The sequence below is a fragment of the Nestor notabilis genome, unplaced genomic scaffold (genome assembly GCF_000696875.1).
Source record: "Nestor notabilis isolate BGI_N333 unplaced genomic scaffold, ASM69687v1 scaffold970, whole genome shotgun sequence".
Taxonomy (NCBI): Eukaryota; Metazoa; Chordata; class Aves; order Psittaciformes; family Psittacidae; genus Nestor; species Nestor notabilis.
Genome location: NW_009909606.1, coordinates 17,618 through 36,599, shown reverse-complemented (window position 1 = coordinate 36,599; position 18,982 = coordinate 17,618). Strand labels below are relative to the sequence as shown.

Genomic DNA, 18,982 nt, shown 5'->3' with positions numbered 1-18,982 from the left:
TATTCATTTTAAGGAGAGGGATACTAAAGATGAGAAACTAGTGGAGAAATCTTTTAAGAACAGCATCCTTCTAACAATAAAATACCAAGCGTCGCAAACTGCCCTGTGGAACCAAAGCAGCGACCAAGATCCTGCCTAAAGCAAGCAATTCACTCACAAAACTACAGTCATTTTAGGAACTAGAACAGAAATATTCAAGGATTCAGAGTAGTAACAAGGTCAGCAGCCAAATGTCCTCTGCAATGTCCTCACTGCTGGGGCTTTGGCCAAGTGTATTACAAAGATTGTAACTGGATAAATGGCTCCTAATAAATAGGCTTCCATACCCAGGGTCCTGCTCGGAGTCATTGTACACAAGGGAAAGGTTATTTTGCATCACAAATATAGATAGAACCTGCCTCTTTTTAACAAATAGAAAAGCTGGAAAGTGCACCACAGTTGAGAAGACTCCTATGAGAAGATTTCCTATCAGCACATCTAGCATTTCTGCTGTGGCACCTTGCATGCTCTTTACCTTGAGCACAAGAAAGCATTGCTAAAGGCAAAGTTTCTGTAGGCTTGTTAATAAGTGTATGAATAGGGCACTCCAAAGGGACTGCAAAGCCAGACCAGGAGCTTCAGCCAAATAAGTTTAGGAAATCCATGCAGGTGGAACTGAATCCTAATAAAAAGGAGGCATTTGCCCTCATTTTTTAACATGCTCCTTTCTAGCCAGAACATTGCATTAACAGAACTGGAAAGTCTGCAGCAGTGATGTTCCAACTAAAGCAAGACCAAGGACCTGGACAGTGCCTCATTCCTCATCCAGGTCTTACTAAACTGCCACCTAAGTTCCCTTCTTTAAAGGATCAGGGTGCACCTAGTTGCTACCATAGAGCTGGTCGTGTGTGGGGCAAGAGAAAGAGCCAGATGAAACACCTCAAGGATCTTAGGAGCTGAGGACTCAGACCACGAGTTCCCTTAGTCACTGCAAGGATTTATGCTGAGTGGCTCGTGGAGGACAGGGATTCTGTCATCTGCTGTATCACACTTCAAAGCAGCCAAGATAGAGGAAGGACAGAGACAGACCCCATACAGAACAGAACACATCACTACCTCCTCAAGGTGGGCAACTCCTCTGCATCAGTGCCTCAGTCTTTCAGGTCCAAAGCAATTACATCAAGCTCAGTTTATTGCTTCACCTTCCCCCAGGCACTCATTTACCTGCAGCAGACACTTCAAATACAAACTGTGTGAGAGCTGCAAAGGAAAAGCACACTTACTTTTTGATCTCCTCCTCTACTGCATTCACCCCTTCTGTCTGAGGGTTCTGGAATTTGTTAGTAGCACTTCCAAAGTCACACAGGACATAGTGGCCACGGTCGTGCAGCAGGATGTTTTCAACCTACAAGCATCACAGACAGATAGAGAATCAGACAAAAACTCAGTTGTGTTCTTCAGATGAGCCAGGGCTTTTAGTGCCTGAAGACATAACAGATATGTCTGACCCAAAAGCATAACATGACAGCAAAGGAAATAGGCATCAAAACTCTGTCACACCTCCTGAAACAGAAGTGAAATCATGGAAGCATAAGTGTAACTATGAACTCTCTTCCCTCTGCCACCTCTCCCTTCTCCTTTTGCAAGCACATTACCTTGCCTCTGCTAAGACCACCACGTGCTTGAGGACAAGAACTGTGTCCTGGTCTCCTTAGTGCTCATCTGAGGTGTGAAGACCCACAGTGTCAGTGGCATCTGATTTAGGGACAGCTAATACAAGCTGTCCACAGCAATACAAAGGGCTCTAACTCCTCGCTGTCCAGTGGGGCAGAGAGGAGGCAGATGGATGAGTGCACACACACTTCTGTACTTCATGAGATTATAACACCTCTCCAGTTCTTTGCCTGCATCTCATGTGTCACTCATTCAAAACAAACCTCAGCTGGTGCTCACACTTTAGTTGTCTGTGATCAGAATGCGCTGGGTGCCCTGTTGGTAGGCCCAAAACCAGTGGTTGTCTCAGCAGAGGTTCCTCCAGGCTGCTGAAAAGATGAGCCCTTTCTTTTAGACATTGCTTGGAATCAGACAACTGAAACCCACGCTGAAACCAACACCTAGGAGAGCTGTAAGTAAGGAAATAAAGCCAGCAGAGTCACTGCCTTTCCCCTAAATCCTCACACTTAATCACGCTGTAACAAAAGTCCAACTTGCATCCACCTAGGAAAGCTGCCTAAATGCTTCAACACTGACATAAGATGTGGAAAAGCCTGGGTTCAGTCTTCACTTTGGCAGAGCAGCCCCCTATTCCAGCTCCTCATCTGTCCAGTGGCATTAACAAGATGCTCTCTCAAGGGCATACATAGGATTTTTAATGTATTTATCTTCAATCAGTGTCAAATGCTCAGAGAGAGCCATGAGATAAAACACTGCTCAGCTATTTCCCAACACCCTCCGCAGGACTGTGGACTAACAAAAGCCTTTGGAAGCAGAGCTCCCCAGCAAGGCTGATCTTTACAAGAAGGAAAGAAAAAGAAGGAGTCAGCATTTTAAGCACCAGAAAATGCAGCCAAATCAGAGCAGCTGAGGGGGGAAAACGCTGGCTTGAAACCAAGGGTTAAACAACACCCCTTCCCCCTCCACCATCCATCTGCTTTGGATAAAGCACCACACACAGATGTTCTCCCGAGACCAACACTGACAGTGTTATTCCCTATTCCCTGCAAACATTCCCTATTCCCTGCAAACATTTCCAGAAGAGCCCTTCCACTTTAGCTGGCTGAAAAGTCTGAGGTGACTTCGCAGTTTCCAGCACTGCTCAACGCTTGCAGCTCCAGCTGCAGTCTCTGACGTGCCCAATGTCAGGTTTTCATGGCCCCAAAAAACATCTTTAAGGGAGACTATGAGCACGTAGCTTCTGCCTTTACTCTCTGAAACAAATGCTTTTCCTTGCTAAAAACCTGAAGTCATCAAAAGACTCTTGGGGCTGTTGAGCCTGGAGAGGAGAAGCTGCGTGGAGACCGCAGAGCAGCTTCTAGCATCTGAAGGGGGCTACAAGGATGCTGGAGAGGGACCTTCATCAGGGCCTGTAGGGACAGGCCAAGGGGAATGGCTTTAACCTGCCAGAGGGGAGACTGAGATGAGCTCTGAGGCAGAAGCTGTTCCCTGTGAGGGTGCTGAGGTGCTGGCACAGGGGGCCCAGAGAAGCTGTGGCTGCCCCCACCCTGTGGGGCTGCCCCATCCCTGGCAGTGTTCAAGGCCAGGTTGGACACAGGGGCTTGGAGCAACCTGCTCTAGTGGAAGGTGTCCCTGCCCGGGGGAGGGGGTTGATATTGGATGAGCTTTAAGGTCCCTTCCAACCCAAACCAAGCTGGGATTCTGTAAGACTGGACAGACACACAGTGGTGAGGGATAAGGAATAAAGCTGTCTTCAACCAGCAAAATCAACACTCAGCTTCTCATGAGAGCAGTGGCTTCTAAGGCAAGTGCTTCTAAGCTCACGTGGTGATTTGGGTGGGATGCATGCCCCAAGTATACTCCCAGACTGCTTTCCTGCATCTTCTGGTCTCTAGAGGCGTTTCCACATCCCTTTCTCCTGTGGCCCCATTCACTATTTGCTTCTGAAAGCTTGTTTACTATTTCATAGCCAAGAAATTAATGCAATGTGACATTGAAGAGCTCTAACTGATTTTGGCACAGGCATATGCTTAACATGGTCGATACAAGGGTTTACCAAGAGAGGACTCAGGAACTATCACACTCTGAACACAGATCCAGCCAAACAAACTCCAGGCAGAGGCTTGGTGGTGGCATCAGGGCAAGACTTGGCATTACAAAGCAGGGTGATGGAAGGCAGTGAGGTAACAGCAGCACATCCCTTGATGTGTTGAGATAAGAACTGTCTTATCACACTACAGTGAAGAGCAACACCAGGAAATGCTGCTGCTGCTAAAATGAAAGCAGAAGAAACAAAATCCTCAACAGAAGAGACCAACTTTCTTACTTCAGAAAGCAGGGAAAGGGAAGGAGAAAGATGCTTTGATCAACAGCATCCTCTGGGTTGACTGATCGAGTATTTTGGTGTATCGTGCTGGGTGTCTACTACAGGAAAAATGAGCCACTCATCCACAAGCCACTCCTGGAGCAAGATGGGGACAGACTAGAAGCACCACAGGTAAAATAGGAGACCTCTCACTGTGGAAAACTCTGAGCTGTAGAAATCAAAGCTGGCTCTAAGATGGTGCTTTTAACAACATGATGGACCACTCAGTGGATAAAGAACTGGCTGGATGGCCACACAGAGAGCTGTAGTCAATGGCCCAATGTCCAGTTGGAGACCAGTAACGAGTGGTGTCCCTCAGGGATCAGTGCTGGGACCTGTGTTGTTCAATCTTTGTTGGTGACATGGACAGTGGGATTGAGGCACCCTCAGCAAGTTTGTGATGACACCAAGCTGTGTGGCTCGGTTGATACACTGGAGGGAAGGGATGGGATCCAGAGGGACCTGGACACGCTTGTGAGGTGGGACCATACCAACCTTATGAAGTTTAACCAAGCCAAGTGCAAGGTCCGGCATCTGGGTTGGCACAACCCCAGGCACAGCTACAGGCTGGGTGGAGAAGAGATTCAGAGCAGCCCTGCGGAGAAGGACTTGGAGGTGGTGGTTGATGAGAAGCTTGAAATGAGCCCATGTGCCCAGGGAAGCTGTGGCTTTTTTCTGGCGGTGTTCAAGGCCAGGTTGGACACAGGGGCTTGGAGCAACCTGCTCTAGTGGAAGGTGTCCCTGCCCATGGCAGGGGGTGGAACCGGATGAGACTTAGAGGTCCCTTCCAACCCAAACCAGGCTGGGATTCTGTGATCAGGAAAGAAAACCTTAACAAACACCCCAGGGATCACACACTGTACTTTTCATGGCCTTTATCTGCCCACTTTTGCTTACAGGCACACTGCTCAAAGGTGGTGTCCCCAGCTGCTGGTTACACACCACCAGTTGGAGGCTCTGCCAACAGGAGGCTGTTCTGCTTCAGGCAAAGCCTGTTGGGTTAATTCAGAATCACAGCTACAGGCCACTGAAGCTAATCCAGCTGCACTTGAAAGGGCTTAGAGATTATTCACACTATCCCTTCTGCTGGCAGAGCTTTCTGGGCAGGAACCTCCAGCATTAGAGCAACATCAAAGAGCTGGAAGGCAAAAAAAGCCTCCAACCCCCAAAGTCAACATCTTCACTCTTCAACAGGGTTATGTTCACCCCAACAAAATACCTACCTGCTGATGCCTTTCCTTACACTCAGAACTTGTACAAAGCTTTGCTGGCTCTAATCTCTCTCTTGGAATCACAGCTCCCCCTTGGCACTGCTAAGTTTGAACTCCAAGGGAAAACATGCCTAAATCATTCATTTTGGGTTAGCAGTTAGATTCCCAATTGAGACTGGAGCTGCAGAGGCCATCACAACAGAAATAATACAATGGTCAAATGGGAAACATGCCACAAAGCAGAGAAGAGCCAACTCTCTTTCCTTGGGCACAGCTTACCAAGAGCCAGGCCTTGCAGAAGCTCTACTGCTCTAAGCACACAGCAGTGGGCTGGACATCAGACCCTAACAACCCATTTCAATTGCAGCTCAGAGTACAAAGCAACACTCAAGATCAACTCATTAATGCACCACAGATGTCCCAGAATTCATTCACATGCCACACAATGAGTTTGTTCCTTATTAAAACCTCCCAGGGATCTGCCAAAAGGTAACAGCAGGGTTAATATCATCTGAAGAGCTCCCTGGTCCTAAGCCTCATGAAACATGTTGAATCACACCAAACTCTGAGGATTTCCCCCCTCCCTGCACTACCTGCCTCTCGTTGGCACATGTGGGGTCTTTTGCTCCTATAAAGCAGCAGCAGCACAAAACAAACATCTGTTGAGGGCTCTGAAAACAGAGCCTGACCTACAAAGCACATCTGAATTTCAAATGCACGCAGGAGCCTCCTTCTTGTCTGAATGAGTTATTCAGGCATTTTATGAGCTGCTTGAGAAGAAAGGGAACATCTTTCTGTTTGTTTGATGACAGGCATGGGATTTTTCCAAGGCAATCCCCTCTGTTCCCAGCTAAGCACACAGGAGTTTTACAATGCTCTTTCATGGTCAACACAGAGTCAGAGGCCAGTTTCAAAAGCTTCTAACGACTCCTGCCCCGAGGCCAACATCTCTGGAAGGATGCTTTTAATGTGGGTCCAGGAAACAAATTTACAGCACAGCTTTCTGCTCCCTACCTTCTAAGATCCTTGGTGTTTCAGGTGGTAGAAAGTCACCGTGAATAATTCACCAGATGCTTTTCTCTGTGCAAACCAGAACTATTCACCAACGTTTGTGTGCTTTAAGTAGATCTCTAGATGGTAAACATATGGTAAGGAGCAATGAGAGGCTCGTTTCTGTTTTTAACTTCCAGTAGAGAGAGATATTTATGCCTGCTTTTCCTCACTGCTAACAACAGAAGCACAGCACCAGCACTCAAAGCCTGTCTGCCGTGGCGTAGGCAGCAGACAGACACGTTGAGGAGGATGCCCACTCCCTGCTGTACCCGTGGAATCCACAACTCACCTTCAAATCCCTGTGGATGATGGGTGTTTTACACTGGTGCAACCTGGCCACGGCTTCGCAGGTGTCACAGAAGATCTGCAGGACCTCGGTCTCCGTGAAGCCCGTCTGCAGGCGCTGGTTCATGAGGTTCACCACCTGACCCCCTGAGCAGAAACAGCACCAAGAGTCAGAGCAGGGACATGGCTGCAACAAGGGAAATACTCCAGACAAACAGAAGCTGGCCTGGTCTAAGCCCCAGTCCTACCAGACATCACTTGTCTTTGTCTCTCCCCACACTGTGCCTGTACAGTCAGTTCAGGAGTTCAAATACCAAACCTTCCCCAGAGGCTTCTTACTCATCTTGTGTTGTTCTCATTTCCTCATCTAAATCCCAGGGGGTTTTGCATAGCTGGCAGGGGGTGGTTCATCTCATCTTGGCTTTGAACAAGAGCAGCATGTTAGCTTCTAAGGCCCGCAGTCACCTCGCTGTGTTAACACTCAAATGTGATTCTGAGCCACATCTTTTCCTTTCTTCTTCAAAATAAGACTTTTTTTTGGGTCGGGTTAGAGAAATAAAAGGCTGAATATGGGGCACCCACAGTCCACTGAGCAGTTTGGCACATATAAGCAAGAGGAGGGAGAAAGTGAGATACTAAAATCCCCCATACACTAATAAGTGGCTTGGCTGAAGGCATAGACTGGCAAAGCACACTTAAAATCCATCTGGAACAAGGGAAACTCCAGACAAACAAAAGCAAGTTTTCATGAATGAGTCCTGAATTTGCCTCAACTTTGAGGTTTTGTTGCTGTCGAGGCCTTTCCAGCACAATCCAATTCTTCCCCTCTCAAAGCACCCTACATACACAGGGGAAAATCTCCTTTCTGAACCTTTGGCAAAGCAAAACTGCATCATTTCACATCACAAGCATCAGAAAAAGGCATTTGCATGGTACAAAAGCAAAGCTCAGCCTAATAAACATTACAGCTGCAAACATTTCACATTCCAAGTGAGTGCAGCTCCGCACACAAAGACACACTGATTTGGTTTGGAAACTGTTAGACACAAAAGGGAAAAACCAACATATAACAGCAATTCCTGTGCTTCAGTCTGAATGGTGGAGACGGAGGCAGATGTGTGCTGAGCAGAGCATCTGGCAAAAGCAAACCATGTGAGAATCACAGAATCAACCAGGCTGGAAAAGAGCTTTAAGCTCATCAAATCCAACCATTCCCCAGCCCTGCCAAGGCCACCACTGACCCAGGGCCTCAGCTACAAGAAACAACCACCTTGCAATGGAAGGAAACACCTTAGAAAGATAGATTTTAGGTCATCATGGCATAGAGGGGAGGCTGATGCAGCTGGAGGAAGCGCATTGTGGATTGCTGTGGTTCTGTGCTTCCTTCCACCATGAGCTCTGCAACCTGGAGCAGAGTAAGGATTTACTAGGAGTGCCCAGGCCTGTTTCTTACAACTCTCTTTGTGATATTTAGGTTTAGGCTTGCTTAGGTAATGATTCCTTCAGCAAAACTACACTTAAGGCTCTTCCTTTTACCAGCAAACCAACCCAATGCAGTTAGTCAGGATCCCTGCATCAAAACGAAGGAGCAAAGAGGGGATGGCAGAGCACAGAGCTGTACCAGGCACGTTTAAAGGCATTTTAGCATCTAATTGTTCAGGCTGCAATGCACCTGGCTTCAGCTAAAAGCCAAACAGTGCCATGAATACCTATTTCTATCAGCTGCCACCATCCAAAAGCAGCCAGAGACGTGTGAAGTCACCTGGCCAAAACATTGCTTTTGCTTAACACCGCTCCTGTGAGAGGCATTTGAGCATGTTATTGTGCCAAACACCACATCCCAGTCACAGGAGATCAAAGCTTTGGGACATCTGGAAAAGCCTGGAAGAGCCTGTCTGGCTAGAGACAGCCAAGCAAAAAGGTCAGAGGTAAGAGGAATACTTCTTGGTTTCATGTTATCCATTCTGTGCTTCTTCCAGAACAATCCTAAGTCAGGCTGAAGTGGAAAAAAGCTTGCAATATGATATAAAGTGAAGGAGAATTTCATTCCAGAGCCTGGCAGCTTTGCAACAGCCACTTCTTGTGTGGATCAATCAGCCTATGGAAAACAGCAATACATATTTAAGGGTTGACCTTCACAATAGAAAGGATTTAGGACCACCCTGGGCAGGGGCAAAGGCGGTACAAATCCCATTAGCAGAGTCAACATAGCCTCTTCTCCACACCCAGTATTAGCTTTGCTTTGCAGAGCAGTTCCTTGGGAGCCAAGGAAAGGCCAGGCATAGGAAGAGGTTTGGTTTTTTCACAGGGAGATGCTGGGTAAGCACTGAAAAGGGGCAAATCCCCACTGAACACCACTCACCTCGACAGAAGTCCATCAATATGAGCACTTCCCACACGTCCCCGCTGCTTACGGAGTTTATGCTGGAATCAATGTATCCCACAATGTTCTTGTGGCCAGACAGATCCCGCTGTAAGGTAAGATAAATTCAAAGCATAAGCCAGCCAGGTAGAGTGAGCAACGTTTCTACCTGGTTCCTCTCACTGCACAGCTCTCCCAGCTCTTCAGGACAACTGGATTAATCACCACGTGCGACTTAAACCCAAGGTCTGTCACTACCTGTTCTCCTTCCAGAAGGACTTGAGACAACCAGCAGAGAAACAGCCACCCTGATGAACTAACTCATTCAGGGATCACTCCAGATCTCTGCATGCTCCCTTAGACGGCTCAGGCCAAGCCACCTGGAGCTGCTCCTCTTTCCCATAGCGGGGAGAACGAGGCAGGAGTTTGTGGTGGTGGTGTGGACATGCTGTGCTTGCTTTTCTCATTTCCTTCCACTCTTCTGCTGGAAAAGAGTATCTCAGATCTTCACATGCTCAAAAACCCCATTAAGGTTTAACTTTGGTTTTAGAAGAACCTCCAGTAACTCAATGGATTAAAGCACAAGTCCTCATACCAATGACTTATCTATGACACACGCAAGGAAAAGTCATTTCTTTGGGTCACCTCCTTCACACACATTCAGCTTCAGCAATAAGATTCTGCTGGCCATGTTCTGCTCTAATACTGTAGAATTAAACTTAAGTTGAGAATAATACTTTATTGTACAAAAGCTAGGAAAGAAGGAAATATTTCCTTTTAGTTATCTACTGGTTTCTTCAAGACAAACATTAGTGCTTATGATAGGGTTCAGTATGGGAGCAAGCAGACCTGCCAAGTGAGATGGATACTCCTCACCCTCCCCTTCCAGGTTAGCCACCCATTTCACACGAAGGAGACAGCAGCAAGCAAAATCCAAGTAAACAAGCTTTGTGAGCACAGCTCAATGCTTTGATGTAAGATCTAATCTCAACTTTTCCCACATAGCATTAACTACAGGACAACAAACCATGCCCAAGAGCTCCACTGCGCTATCACCCAACTCCAGAAGTTAACTTTAAAGGTATTAACCTAATTTAAAGCTGTTTCAAAACACACACCCAGAACTGCTACAAGGTTAGAGCTTCTAATATGAAGATCCTCTACCCCAAACCTACACCTCGTGTTGGAAATGAGCAGAATCAGGATTTTAGATTCATTCCCTGCCTCACAGCTGCTGTAAGTGTTCAGCAGTATCTTTGAATACAGCTTCAAAGGGGGCACTTTCCATGTTTACCAGGCTCCAAACGAAAGTAAGCAAATCTATTTGGATCATCTCCATTTCTTCTTTGTTTAGAGATATTAAAAATAGCTATGCTATAACTCCTTGTAGCCAGTAATCTAGAGACACATCTCAGTGCTTATTATAAATACCTCCCTGTTTCATAAGGCCAGGCAGTAACCACCCCACAAGCGCTGTTTTAATCTGCCAACCTCATCAATACAGACATAACCATCTCAACCCCAAAGACAGGAGCTATGATGGTACAAATTGGTCTCAGGATATAGGTCTTCCATTGATGCACTGACTGGAGTTCAGAGATGGTACATCAGCAGCATCAGCCTTTTCTGATGAAGTCTAAAAGGGTGAAGACTTTAGCCCTGACCCGAAGATGGTGAGACTGAAGTTTAACACCCCCTCTCAGCTCACCTCTTCAGCTCTTCCTTTCCCCCCTAAGTCATGGGGTTGACATAGGAGGTTTTTCCTCCCTGAAATTCCCTCTGCTTTTTCACCTACCACGTTTTTCCTGTCCACTGAACCTATTTCCATTTTAAATAGTTCAGTAAGAGATTTCCACATAGTTGGTAACTCCAGGAGTTAGGTCCTTCCAAAAGCAAGCCAATTTTGCTACGAACACACACAGTTTGGGACATGCTGCTACACAGATCACAGGCAGAAGGTGAGCAGGCTCTCTCACACCATCCCACACCCAGTCTGGGGCTCCAGTGCAAGGTGGTGACTTACCATGATCTGGATCTCCCTTTTGCAGACCTGCAAGTCGTACTCGTTGTTGACGTACATCCGCTTCAGGGCGCATTTCATCCCGTTGTTAGTCCTCACCAGAAACACTATTGCAAATCCACCTGTGGAAAACACAAACCAGCCTGTTCATTAGCAAAGAAACCTCTTGGTCCTTGCCTCCAACCCTGCCCCTGCCTCCAGAAGAGGAAGGACACTCAGCAGCTACCAACCGAGCCATGGTGGGAGCACCCTCACGTGTCCTTAGCTCCCAACTCTGCCTAAACAGTTCCTTCTGCAAACTGAGAGGAATCCAAGGGGGGAAACCTTGGATTAATGGAAGCAAAGTTCACATTACCCTAAACCCAAGCAATTACACTGGTTACTTGTCCTGCCAGACATTGCTCCATTAATTTCCATTCTGAAGAAAGCTGAAGTACAAACAGCAAAGTTGCCTTGGACAGAAACCAGAGCTACAGATCATCCACTGAATCACCAAAGGCCTGAACTTAAAAGGCTTCCCAACTTTTGAAGCAAAGTCACATAACAAAGCTGCTTTGTGCAAGAAGCATTAGAAACCATCTCCCCCACATGGTTTGATGTCAGTGCTTTTAAAAAAGGACAGAAGAACAAATAGCAAAACCCAAACAACCACAATTCATTTTGTGCTCACTGCTGGTAGCAAAGTCAGGACTCCCGGGATACGGGACTTGTTCAGGATGAAAGCTTTTCATCTGTTAGCAATGCATCAAATCTCAGGGGTTTAGGCCTGGACAGAAAGAGGAAAAGCTGATGGAGGTATTTAGGCATCAAAGTTTCCCACCTGGCTCCAGAAGACCCAAATGCATCCAAAGAGTCTCATGTATCCAAGAAGTGCTCCACAATGGTAAGAAGGGAAGCACGACACCACTGTCGATGCCACAACCTAACAGCACTTCATTTGCTCTCTGTTACCTTCTGTTACAGCACTTAATTCTTTTATGCTTAAGGACTTCTGAAGTCCCACTACACCAAAAGCTGCAGTTACAGACTGTAAAAAGCCAGTCACACCCCAAAGAATTCCCACTTTCAAAGTCTGAGCCCGTTGGAGAATCCCTTTCTGCTGCCAGGAACCACCAGGTAACAATACAGACAGAGTTATATTTGACATGTTTGTACCTAAGCATCACTAAGGGTTATTTAAAGACTGGAAAAGAGCAAATGACCAGCCAACACTGCTGTGTTCAAAGGCTAACCCTCCCCATCCGTTACCACAGAGCTTTACAGCACCCATTACAGCCAAAACCACTACAGGAGTTCCAGATGCATATCCCCTGCCTGTCAGCACCAGAGCTTTACACTCTAAAGTCTCCCTTAGCATGCAAACCCCTTAGTTTTACACATCACAGTTGGCCAGAGGAACTAGACCAGGTTTGCTAAGGAAGCCCCACTGACTTTAAGGAGCAGAACTAACTCATAGCAGCCCCAGAGAAGCTGCAAAAGATGCAAGAGAGAGAATAAGAGGAAAGAAAAACAGGAGGATGTTTTATTGCAGTCTCGATTATCATCATTTTGTTCCATATCAGAGTTTGGAAGGCAAAAACCTCCTCTCCAGGGGTGCAGTTCCCTTCCTGCCAGGCCTGGAAGGCAGCAGGACACCGTATCTCTGTTCACAACACCCAGCAGAAGGAACCATGAGCTGAGCAGCACGAAGATCAATTAAACTTTCTTTAAACAGCAGATCCACTAAATCCAAGGCCCTCTTCTTCGAAATCTCTGCTTCAGCTGAAGTGGGACCAGTGCCTGAGACCAACTGCTAGTGTCTCCTTAGCAAAGTTTTGGGCTAATGTACTTCTCCTCCCATCTGGATCCTGGGCTGATGGACAAAGTCACTCCTGGCAGTGTCCAAGGCCAGGTTGGACACAGGGGCTTGGAGCAACCTGCTCTAGTGGAAGGTGTCCCTGCCCGGGGCAGGGGTTGGAGCTGGATGAGGGCCCTTCCCACCCAAACCAGTGTGGAATTCCATGATCTTCAGACAGAGCAGCAAGAGACAAAGCCTTCAGGAGGCAGAGGATGCCTCCAACATGTATAGAGTTGTCCCAATACTTAGACAAGCCATAGGAAAATTACATCCTTGTGTCCTTCTCTCCCTTACCCGTAACTCTGCAAACTTCAGCTGACGACACCACACGCGGAAGCTCTGCAAACCCATCTAACTTCTTCTGTCTGCAAATACACCTACCAATTTGATTACTTCGTTATTAAACTCCCACTGGCTGCAGATTCAAACATGACAACTTTGCTACTAGTGAAAGCAGCACGCTGCTCTGCAGAGAAAACAACTGATTTCACCAGGGTGCATGCACCAATTGTCACACAGCAATCTCCACGAAGCACCAGCCTTTGGAGAAGCAAAACTTGATGATCCACAGCCACTCAAACAAGGGTGCAAAGTTTTACTAAGCAACTCATGTGTCGTCTGGTCTGTCTCAGTTAAGCAGACCACAATATTCCTTCCAAACTCCATTTAATGAGCCCAGGAAACTGGGTTGAGGATTTGATCCAGGAAGGCACAAAGTAATCATAGAATGGTTTGGGTTGGAAAGGACCTTAAAGCTCATCCAATATCAACCCCCCGCCACGGGCAGGGACACCTTCCACTAGAGCAGGTTGCTCCAAGCCCCTGTGTCCAACCTGGCCTTGAACACTGCCAGGGATGGGGCAGCCACAGCTTCTCTGGGCACCCTGTGCCAGCGCCTCAGCACCCTCACAGGGAACAGCTTCTGCCCCAGAGCTCATCTCAATCCCCCCTCTGGCAGGTTCAAGCCATTCCCCTTGTCCTGTCTTTGCAGGCCCTGATGAAGGTCCCTCTCCAGCATCCTTGTAGCCCCCTTCAGATGCTAGAAGCTGCTCTGAGGTCTCCACACAGCTTCTCAAGAACACCTCACTCGCCTCAGGTCGTCATTCTACATTTAAATCAGAGGAGGGGTGAAAAATACCACCTTCATTGGAATTTCTCTGCATTTATTACACTTCCACTGCTAATTGGCGTCAGCACTCCCAGTTCTGCTGCAGGGAACAGCACTGCAGACAGTAAAACAGCAGGAGGATGAGGGAAAAGGATAGAGAAAGAGCACAAAGAACAGCAGCTTCTTGCCACACTCCTCACACACAGACAGCTCTAGAAGTACAAGATCAAGGTCCATTAGCAGGACATATGGGCCCATTTCTTAGGAATTCCAAGTAGCCACATGTGTAAATTGGCTTCCAAAGGAAGCAGAAGGTCCATAGACAGGCCAGAGAAATCAGGCCACCAGCTTCCATGTATCACACGTGTATCTACAGAAATGGGGCTTTATCACATCCATGCACCAGAGCTGCAACAGGAATCTTGTCCCTGCCAGGAACATTTTGGACTCCAGGTCTTTCCCTTTCCAGAGCTACAAGTCCATCTGCTTATAAGTTTCTCCTATAACAACTGTATACCTGAATGCCTGGAAAGGGCAGGACCCCTTTAGTGGTCCATGTCTAGATCCAGAGGGATTTCCTTTGAAGTTTCTTGAGCACAAGAGCTGATTTTGGAGCTTTGGTCTATCCTTCAGCCCCCAAGTTCCTCGTGTTTGTTACTGACTGCTCACACACTGCACGTCCTGCTGCAGAAATGGCCCTCACCCAAAACTGCTGTATTGCAAAAAAGGTGAACAGTAAAACCACATCATCATTTAAGGTCAAAGTAAGCACGTTACTACTGAATACACTGAAGTATATTGAAGCACTTGAAACCTTTTTCTTGGCAACTGTGGCCAATACTTCAGGTTCATGCTGGAAGAGTGGTTCCAAAAGGACCTGTGCTCCTACAGCTACCTCAAAATCAGCTGCTTTGTTGGTAAGCAGCAGACAGAAAGTGTAATTCCCATTTTTCAGCAGGGTATGACAAAGAAGAGGGGAAGGAGAACCCAAGAAATGGCTGCACTGGGGAGCCCAGAACAGTGATGCTGCTCAGCACAGCCTGGGAAAACACCATGGAGTATAAAATCACGGAATCAACCACGCTGGAAAAGAGCTTTAAGAGCATCAAGGCCAATCACTCCCCAGCAGTGCCAAGGCCACCACTAACCCCTGGCACTGAGGCCTCGGCTACCCGGGCTGTGAACACTTGCAGGGACGGTGCCTCCAGCCCTGCCCTGGGCAGCCTGTTCCAATGCCTGAGCACCCTCTGGGCAAGGAATTGTTCCTCAGCTCCAGCTAACCCTGCCCTGGGGCAGCTTGAGGCCATTTCCTCTTGTCCCATCCCTTGTTCCATCCCTTGGAAGCAGAGTCCAGCCCCCTCCTGGCTCCATCCTCCTGTCAGGCAGTTGCAGAGAGCGATCAGGTCCCCCCTGAGCCTTCTCTTCTCCACACTAAACCCCCCAGGTCCCTCAGCCCTTCCCCATCACACTTGTGCTCCAGGCCCTGCTCCAGCTCCGGTGCCCTTCTCTGGCCCCGCTCCAGCACCTCAATGTCTCTCCTGTATCTACACAGCAGAGGAGGGACCTGTCTGCAGAAGCTGGGGGTGCCTTCTCCGATGGGGTGCTGCCCAGCTCTCGCTCTCTGCCTGGTCACTGAACAAGCAGGTTTTGCTCAGACAAGTCACCCAACACTCATCTGGGCTCTGGTGGCTTTTCACTGCATCAGGCTGAAACTAATACACTTACTTCAGCTTGTAACTCTCTGCTGAGGCTGCTCCCCGCGGGTTAACCCTTCCTCCTTGCACACTACGTAACTACATCACCACCTCCTCACCCCAAGGACCGCTTTCAGCTTCCAGAGCCTCAGACCACAACCAATTTCTCCCTCATTATTCCGGTCCAACCCCCAACTTTCTAAATCTGGGCAAAGTTGAAAGGAACCAGATCAAAGCCAAATTGACAACAATTATGCTGAAACACTGCCAGATGCGCATTACAAGACCATTTACTTCTATTCTCAGTGAGCAGCAAGCAAGGCAACCCTTCCAACAGGCACAGGCTGCCAGCTCTAATGCTCTATGCCAGCTCCAGTACAATAGACACGCCAGGATTTGGGTAACTCCAATCCAACCAAGGTCAAGAGCTGCCTCAAGTGAAGTCAGATAACTGTGCTACATACAGCCAGAGAGGGTGGCTCACACAAGGCAGAGCTTGGAAGCAAAGTAATCCATGCAATGGGCACATCCTCTTTGTTGGTAGAGCCTTTTTCCCAGTACACGGATGGAAAACAAAAGCCAAGAGACCAGAGTCCAGGCTTCAGATGCAATGGAGCAAAGAAACCCACAGGCTTTGCAAGCAGCAGAAGGGAGAGGGGCCAGAAGCAAAGCTGAGTCAGCTCAGGGGATGGTTTTCCCTTGCAGTCATGAGCAAGCACCTGTGATTTAAGTTCTGAAGGAAATGCAACTCTTTTCCCACACAATCCCACTCTCCTTTCGAGACATAAAGGGTTCTTGGTAACTTTTAAAACACATTAACACTGTTGAACAGGTAGTGTGCAGTCAGTATCACAATTACCTCCATGTATCCTCAGCTGCATCCCCAGAGCATGAGGAGCAGGTCGAGGGAGGGGATTCTCCCCCTGTATTCTGCTCTCCTGAGACCCCCCCTGCAGCACCATGTACAGTTCTGGTGTCCCCAGCATAAGGACATGGAGCTGCTGGAGCAAGTCCAGAGGAGGCCACGAGGATGAGCAGGGGCTGGGGCACCTCCCCTATGGGGGCCGCTCGTGAGCCTGGAGAATAGAAGCTGCTGGAGACCTCAGAGCAGCTTCAGTGTCTGAAGGGGGCTACAAGGATGCTGGAGAGGGACCTTCACCAGGGACTGGAGCGACAGGACACGGGGTGATGGTTCAAACTGAAACAGGGGAAGTTCAGGTTGGAGATAAGGCAGAAGCTCTTCCCTGTGAGGGTGCTGAGGCGCTGGCACAGGGTGCCCAGAGAAGCTGTGGCTGCCCCATCCCTGGCAGTGTTCAAGGCCAGGTTGGACACAAGGGCTTGGAGCAACCTGCTCTAGTGGAAGGTGTCCCTGCCCGGGGCAGGGCTTGGAACTGGATGGTTTAAGGTCCTTTCCAACCCAAACCATTCTATGAGTCTATGATTACCACTTGCTCAAGAGTCAGAAACAGCCATGGGTTCCCTGGGAAACATCACTGCCTTTAACACTCAGGAATGCATCTACCTGGACAGCAGCATAAGAACACTTACCCTACTACACACTTCTGCCCTGACCGTTGGTCTTGCTGACTGGTTCCAGGATAAACTGAAAAGAAAAGGAAGTTGCACTGCTCTCCAGTGAATACAGATGCCAGAGCAATTTCCATGCAGGCTCCTGGCAGTGTGTTGGCCAGGCTCCAGGGCTATTTTCAGCCCTTCTGTAATTTCAGCATGATGCAGAACTCTCCCCAGCCGGGTGAGCACTTCTAAAGTAGGTAAAAGCAGCTGCCCCAAGCTGCACGTGATCCCCTCTCCTACCTCTGAGCAAGGTAAGAAGATAGCACTCTGCTGCCCTTGAGTGCCTGGAGTCCTCCTGCAGCCAGCAACACCCTCCTGCACACAGGCACGAGATGCTGCTTCCAAACAGGTTGCACTAACTAATGCTGCAGTGAGGAAGTTCACAGATGCTGCACACCTTTATCCTGGGTGGATGCTGCACACCTTTATCCTGGGTGGACGCTGCACATCTTTATCCTGGGTGGATGCTGCACATCTTTATCCTGGGTGGATGCTGCACACCTTTATCCTGGATGGATGCTGCACATCTTTATCCTGGGTGGATGCTGCACACTCTTATCCTGGATGGATGCTGCACACCTTTATCCTGGATGGACACAGCTGCAAACCCCCCCCATCCCAGGTCTTTCAGAGCAACAAACCCACCTTGTCCTGGGATGGCATCCTTAGTGGTGGTGGTAAGGAACCACCAGAAATAGCTTGTCCCGAGAACCTCATTCCTGCCAACACCATTTACTGTATCTTCACAATCACTTACTCGGCTGTTTGAGCTGCATTTAAGTCCTGCTCCACAGCTTCGAGCACACCCTATCAGGTAAGTATTTAAACACAGAGAAGGAAGCAGGTATTCCTGAAGGCAGGATTTGTGCCTGCCAACAGGCCCCCATAAAAAATTAAAAGCTTGTTTTGTTCATGCTGAGTCAAAATAAACCAAGTTCAAGTGGAACCAGACAGTGTTTGAAGCACTTCACCCAAGTTAATCATAGTCCAGAAGAAGACTGGCTGGACTCTGCCCTGTACACACAGAGTAAAGCAGGTTGGATTTCACAGGATCTGCAGGACCAAAGGCCTTTGCACAGCCACCAGTGTTCCCAAAACACCTGCACTTTCTGTGTTATCCTGCTGTGCTGATCCACCACCCTCTACAGGAGACAGCAGGTACACTAACAAAACAGAACCAGCTTCATCCAAACACCATCTCCTTTTAAAACCCACACTGCAAGTACCTCCCAGAGACCTTAAGTGCTCTTTGCAGAGGTGGGAATGAGACATGATGATCTTCCAGCTGCATGTTTGAGCTCTGCAATCACAGCTACAAAAACATCTCCACCACTTGGATGTGTCTCCTCTCTGCAAACATTAAGTTTTGCCTTAACATCCCTCCTTCCACCTCCCCAAGGCTATGTTGAATAACCCAAAAGCAGCAAGGTTTGAGGAGGAGGAATTACTCCTCTTATCAGTTAAGTTATTCAAATCATCGGGCTTGAAAGAGCCAACTGCCAAATCATCAATTCCCACTTAAAAGAAACCAGAAAATCACTTCTTGGGTTTGGATTTTCTCCACACCCTTCTACAAACAAATGAACATTATCAGGAGTAACCAGAGTTCCTGATAAACCTTCTGGATGCCACTAAAAACTCCATTCTTCAGGGGTGAAACTCTTTTCAGAGCTGGACAAACAACACACGTGGTTTCCCACCAAACTGATCCCAGCTTTCTGAGGTTCAGTTCTACCTCCTCTACCTTGAAGCTCCGTGTGCCAGAGCCCACTGCGAAGCTGAGGGACAGCCAAGTGCTTTCCAGATGTCCCCAACAACT

At 48.0% G+C, this 18,982-nt stretch overlaps 1 protein-coding gene across 1 annotated transcript in view; it reads right to left on the bottom strand.

Annotated features, from left to right (window-relative positions):
- The window catches only part of AAK1 (AP2 associated kinase 1), a 54,464-nt gene extending 40,785 nt beyond the window's left edge, over positions 1-13,679 (bottom strand). The window contains 5 exon segments of the mRNA XM_010012771.1: positions 1,263-1,384; positions 6,572-6,714; positions 8,930-9,038; positions 10,953-11,071; positions 13,670-13,679. Coding sequence (XP_010011073.1) covers positions 1,263-1,384; positions 6,572-6,714; positions 8,930-9,038; positions 10,953-11,030 — 452 coding nt within the window. The 5' untranslated portion in view covers positions 11,031-11,071; positions 13,670-13,679.
- Positions 13,680-18,982: the final 5,303 nt, after the last annotated feature.